The sequence below is a fragment of the Gekko japonicus genome, unplaced genomic scaffold (genome assembly GCF_001447785.1).
Source record: "Gekko japonicus isolate JY-2015 unplaced genomic scaffold, Gekko_japonicus_V1.1 scaffold1996, whole genome shotgun sequence".
Taxonomy (NCBI): domain Eukaryota; kingdom Metazoa; phylum Chordata; class Lepidosauria; order Squamata; family Gekkonidae; genus Gekko; species Gekko japonicus.
Genome location: NW_015160894.1, coordinates 63,728 through 70,096, shown reverse-complemented (window position 1 = coordinate 70,096; position 6,369 = coordinate 63,728). Strand labels below are relative to the sequence as shown.

The 6,369-nt window shown below is 43.2% G+C and overlaps 1 protein-coding gene across 1 annotated transcript in view; it reads left to right on the top strand.

Annotated features, from left to right (window-relative positions):
- Positions 1-344: 344 nt before the first annotated feature.
- Positions 345-6,369, top strand: part of LOC107120845 (zinc finger protein RFP-like) — a 17,881-nt gene continuing 11,856 nt past the window's right edge. Inside the window, exons 1-3 of the mRNA XM_015423616.1 lie at positions 345-777; positions 1,499-1,594; positions 4,278-4,508. Of these exons, the coding sequence (XP_015279102.1) occupies positions 358-777; positions 1,499-1,594; positions 4,278-4,508 (747 nt within the window). The 5' untranslated portion in view covers positions 345-357. The remainder of the gene's footprint in view (positions 778-1,498; positions 1,595-4,277; positions 4,509-6,369) is intronic.

Genomic DNA, 6,369 nt, shown 5'->3' with positions numbered 1-6,369 from the left:
TATTTGTTGTCTAGAGATCAGTTTTAATTCTGGGAGGTCTCCAGGCACCACCTACAAATTGGTAACCCTACCTAACACAACCAAATGTTATTGGCATTTAAGTCAACTGCAGGGAGGGTAGGAAAGGGTAAGGTTAATCCAACTTGGTTAAGTTCAGTTCTTCTAAAGGAGACTTAATTTACACCCTTTCTTTTTGTCTCTGCTTTTTTTGGTATCTCCCCCCCCCCCATTTGAACTCACTGTAGCTTTAAACTACGCTGGGGTTACATGTTAGCGGGGACTGGTAAACATCCTGTCGGTGCTTGAGATCAGAGAAACGAAACTAAGGCGTAATTAAGCTTTACGGAGACAGGAGCCATGGCAGAAGACAGTCCAGTCCAAGGGCTCTGTGAGGAAACGACTTGTTCTATCTGTCTGGAATATTTCAGGGATCCAGTGATCATAGACTGCGGGCACATTTTTTGCCAAGCTTGCCTCACTGAGTACTGTGGGAAGTTTGGCACAGATGCCTCCTGCCCTCATTGCAGAGAAACTGTTCAGCAGAAGAACTTCAGGCCGAACCTGCAGCTGGCAAGCATTGTGGAAATAGCTAAGAAATTCAGCCTTCATAGACTCAAAGGGGCAGAGACGTCGGGGCCAGTGTGTGAGCGGCATCAGGAACCTCTGAAACTCTTCTGTCAAGACGATCAAACTCCCATCTGTGTGGTGTGTGACAAAGCGAAAGAGCACAGAGGACATACGGTGATCCCTAAGGAGGAGGCTTTTGAAGAGTATAAGGTAGGAAGCTGTCGTGAATACGTAATTTAATTTATTTATTTCTGCCAGTGGAGGGAAATGGATCTTAAGCAGCTGGCAGACATGTTCCCAGAAACCCCTTCACCTGCTCCCAGTTCTCTTAAGGCATGGGGGGGGGGGGGGAGGCATATGTTTGTGGTCTGAATACTTACTTGTACCTTTGCCTGACTTGAAGAATGCCTTCCCTTGTCCTGTTCAAGCTCTTGGGGTAGTGGATCCTGAGGAGGGTGGGGTTTGGAGAGGGGAGGGAGTTCAATGGGGGGTATAATGCCATAGAGTCAGTCCACCTTCCAAAGTGGCCATTTTTTCCAGGTGAACCTATTCAAGCTGCCTGGAGAACAGTTATAATCCCAGGAGATTTCGGCCACCATCTGGAGTTTGGCACCCCTACTCCACGTGCATTGCCCCAGACTTCTTGAACCGTGCGATCACAGTGCTAAGTATGATGCTGTATTAACCAGACTGAAATTTCCTTTATAATGAGGCCCAGATTGTTTAGACCACAGAGGAATGCAGTACTAAAGGAAAATTAAGAATAGTCATCCTGGAATTATTGTGGGGTGACAGACAGGATGAATGAAAGACCCCACATCTCTGCCCCACAAGATGTCCTCTGTTCTCGGAGCTTTATGCAGGCACCGGCCTTCCCACTTTTGTGTGTATCTTCTTATGCTGTTCTTGTACTAATTTGTTACTTTTACAGGTTAAGAGTCAGGCCTATCTAGAGTTTCTGAAGGAAGAAAGAGAAGAAATTTGGTCTTCACAACAGAGTCTGGAGGCTGAAGGCCAGACCCTACTGGTAGGTAATTTTTAAAAGAGGTTGTTTATATACTTGCATTGGGTAGTGAGGAGCTCAGGAAGAAGGCGGGTTATATAAACATTTTAAATACTTTGATGTTGTTTTAAGTGTAAGCTTCCTTGATTCAGATTGTAAAGAAGCAGTGTAGAAATAACCTAAACTGTTTTATATGTTGTCGAAGGCTTTCACGGGCAGAGTTCGTTAGTTGTTGTAGATTTTCCAGGCTGTATGGCTGTGCTCTTGGCATTGTAGTACCTGACGTTTCACCAGCAGCTGTGACTGGCATCCTCAGAGGTATAACATAGAAAGATGGAGTACTCTCTGTGTCAATGTGAGAAGAAATTTAAACTGTTGCTTTTCAGTGGTTTTTTTTTTTGCATTCTGTTATGTATGGTGTAAAAACGATGCCAAAATGATATAAAAAAAGCAAATGAATCATCAGTGATAGCAACAGAAATAAAGCAAACTGAAAACCAGTGTCAACTTTTGCTGTGAAAAAGAGAGGGCAATGTCTGTATCAGCTCATCCCTGATTTCATCCTTAGTAATGCCTAAGTTGGGCCTTGAGGAGCAGAGAGTTGGACAGTAGCGATCATAAGCGTATTGCTCTTTCCTTTTTGACAAAGCGAAAGAGCACAGAGGACATACAGTGATCCCTAAGGAGGAGGCCTTCGAAGAGTATAAGGTAGGAACTAGGAAGCTGTTGTGAATACTTAATTTATTTATTTCTGCCAATTGAGGGAAATGGATTTTAAGCAGCTGGCAGACATGTTCCCAGAAACCCCTTCACCTGCTCCCAGTTCTCTTAAGGCATGGGGGGGGGGGAGCATATCTTTGTGGCTGGATGTATTCAGAATACTTACTTGTACCTTTGCCTGACTTGAAGAATGCCTTCCCTTGTCCTGTTCAGGCTCTTGGGGTAGTGGATCCTGAGGAGGGTGGGGTTTGGAGAGGGGAGGGAGTTCAATGTGGGCATAATGCCATAGAGTCCACCTTCCAAAGTGGCCATTTTCTCCAGGTGAACACCTATTCAAAATGCCTGGAGAACAGTTGTAATCCCAGGAGATTTTCGGCCACCATCTGGAGTTTGGCACCCCTGCTCCATGTACATTGTCCCAAACTTCTTGAACCATGTGATCACAGTGCTAAGTATGATGATGCTGTATTAACCAGACTGAAATTTCCTTTATAATGAAGCCCAGATGGTTTAGACCACAGAGGAATGCAGTACTAAAGGAAAATTAAGAATAGTCATTGTGGAATTATTGTGGGGTGAGATTTTTGGACAGTGACAGGATGAATGAATGACCCCACATCTCTGCCCCACAAGATGTCCTCTGTTCTCAGAGCTTTATGCAGGCACCGGCCTTCCCACTTTTGTGTGTATCTTCTTATGCTGTTCTTACTAATCTGTTGCCTTTACAGGTTAAGGGTCAAGCCTATCTCGAGTTTCTGAAGAAAGAAAAAGAAGAAATTTGGTCTTCACAACAGAGTGAGGAGGCTGAAGGCCAGACCTTACTGGTAGGTAATTTTTAAAAGAGGTTGTTTATATACTTGCATTGGGTAGTGAGGAGCTCAGGAAGAAGGCGCGTTATATAAACATTTTTAAAATTTTGATGTTGTTTTAAGTGTAAGCTTCTTTGATTCGGACTGTAAAGAAGCAGTGTAGAAATAACCTGAACTGTTTTATATGTTGTCGAAGGCTTTCACGGGCAGAGTTCATTAGTTATTGTAGATTTTCCAGGCTGTATGGCCGTGCTCTTGGCATTGTAGTACCTGACGTTTCACCAGCAGCTATGACTGGCATCCTCAGAGGTATAACACGGAAAGATGGAGTACTCTCTGTGTCAATGTGAGAAGAAACCTAAACTGTTGCTTCTCAGTGTTATTTTTTGCATTCCGTTATGTATGGTGTAAAAACGATGCCAAAATGATATAAAAAAAGCAAATGAATCATCAGTGATAGCAACAGAAATAAAGCAAACTGAAAACCAGTGTCAACTTTTGCTGTGAAAAAGAGAGGGCAATGTCTGTATCAGCTCATCCCTGATTTCATCCTTAGTGATGCCTAAGTTGGGCCTTGAGGAGCAGTATCGATCATAAGCGTATTGCTCTTTCCTTTTTAAGTTGAGCACTCCAGTGCTTTTCATGACATTTGGCCTTCAAAAATTAAAGCAGGCAGTGTGGGAGATGGAAGGTAAGAACATAAGAGATGCCAATGTTGGATCAGGCCAATGGCCCATCCAGTCCAATACTCTGCATCACACAGTGGCCAAAGCCCAGGTGCCATCAGGAGGTCCACCAGTGGGGCCAGAACTCCGGAACCCTTCCCACTGTTGCCCCCCAGTCACCAAGAAGACAGAGCATCACTGCCCTAGATACAGTGTTCCCTCTATACCTTGTGGCTAACAGCCACTGATGAACCTTTGCTCCAGAAGTTTATCTACTCTCCTCTTGAAGCTATCTATGCTTGTAGTTGCCATCACTTCCTGCCACCACTCTATGGAGATAGAGGGGGTCTTTCTAGCTGCCTTTTTGGTACAAGATTTCACATTGCATCCAGAGGAATTTAGTGATCTGTTGAAGGGACACTGAATTTATGGAATACTGAAGCCAAAGTACATTGTCACTGGCTGGAGAAGTTTCTGCCCTTCTCCTCTGACCCACACCCTTTCTCATTGCAGGAGCAGACAGAGAGAGAAAGACAGAAAATTATGGCTGAGTTTAAACAAATGCACCAGTTTCTGGAAGCACAAGAGCGCCACCTGCTGGCGAAACTAAGAGATCTGGATGATCACATTAAGGACAAGCGGAATGCACACATTGACAAACTTTCTGCAGAAATTTCTGCTGTAGACCTCCTTATCAAGGAAATGGAGGAGAAACAGAAACAGCCAGCAAATGAATTCCTGCAGGTGGGTGTTACCTGGAGCAGTCCAGGCAGTCTTTTATGGAAGGGTTGTTCTTTGACAGACCAGTGAGTTCTATGGAGTGACTAGAACTGTCGAAGTCTGTAGGAGGAGCAAGGATCATGATTTTTAAAGACTATAATTTTAAGACTGAGAAAATATAAATTTGGTAATCTTTTAGATATTAGGTCCCAGGGAAGTGAAGAGTCCTTGGCATTGCTTATGCAGACCAGAGTACCACAGATTCCCTATACTGTTAAGGTTAAGCTTATGATAGGTGTTAGTATAGAGTTCCAATTTAAGGGGTTCTGATTCTTTAGGTGGGAGTGAACAGGAGGCAGAGTCTTGGATCCTTCACTGCCTTTTGGGATGCTTCCTTTCTGGCTTTCTGGCCATCTGTCTTTTCAAATGATGTGGTGGATCCCATCCTCCTCAGAAACCGCCAGGCCTTCCCTCCCGTTGTTTATATAAACATGGCAAAGGGAGGTGAGGGTGATGGCTGAGTAGGGTTGCCAGGCCATGTAGAGACATTGGGGGCCTGTGTCTTTACATCACACACATTACATCACATGTTACATCACTTCCAGGGAAAACTTAGAAGTGACAGAGATTAGCTCTAGGAATCACCATAAACTCTACTGTTTGTGGCAATTCTTAGAGCTATTCTCTGTCACTCATGGGTTTTCCTGAAAGTGATGTGATGTTGCTGGGTTTTTTAAATTTTTCTCCCACAAGCAGCGGTGAACAATGGGACTTGGGGGTGAGGAAGCCCCTGCCCTCACCAGAAGACTGACAAACCTATGACTGAGTAATTTGCTTTCTGGCTTCCTACAGAACACAATGCATGTCGTTCTGACAGTGTTTCCCTTGGGGAATGACTTAATCTCATTCTGCTGAAAAGAGCAGGAACTTTTCCGTGGTTATAATTCAAAAGGAATAAACACATTAGTTCATTTCAGTAATAGTTAACAGAAGTCTTGTAACTTTAAAAAAATACCTCTGGCATAAACTGTTGTGAGTGATAACTTGCTTCATCAGATCCATGGAGTATTTCTTATATACTGATTTTTGATAGGCACAGATAGGAAAAAGCCACCAGGTTTTCTCACTTTGTGGCTGATGTTCCCTTAGAAGGGAAAAAATTGTGTAAACTTTGAGATGAGATTTCAGGAGCTTCTGGAAATTTCTTTGATTAGTCTCCTGGCTAGATTTTCTTTTTAAAAATGTATGGGTTTTGGTGGTTGTGGTAGAATATGTATATAACTGGCCATTAACAATGCGTTTGTTCATTTAAGTGCATGTATGTCTCACCCTCTCATTCAGTGGGCCTAGCATCCAAAAGCATTAAAACATCAGAACCATAAAGGTTAAAATAGAAGATTGCAATTAATAAAAGATTAAGCGAGTAGACACTATAGGAACTTCAACAGTCGCTAAGCTGCATAAAACCACTACAGAAATCTATACTAATAAAAGGAGGCTCAAAACTGGCCACCGGCTTCGGGACGATGATGGCACTTGAAGTGCCCAAAGTTACTGGAGCATTTTGGCATAGGTTAGCTCCCGAATATTCCTCTGCTTCCCTTCCAAATACCAAAGGTTTACTTGCTAGAAGCTAGGAAGGGAGAGATGGGGAGTAGAAAATACTGAGTTAAATGTAAAAAAATCATTTGACTTGGAAGCACAGAGGCTTTACTAAGTACCCCTGATCCTCCACATTTCCTGGTTAAGGGGAAAAAATGGCTGTTCAAACAAATTACTGAGATGGTCTGATTCCAATGGTAACAAGAAGAAGAAGAAGAAGAAGAAGAGATTGGATTTATACCCTGCCCTTCACTCAGAGTCTCAGAGCAGCTTATAACCCCTT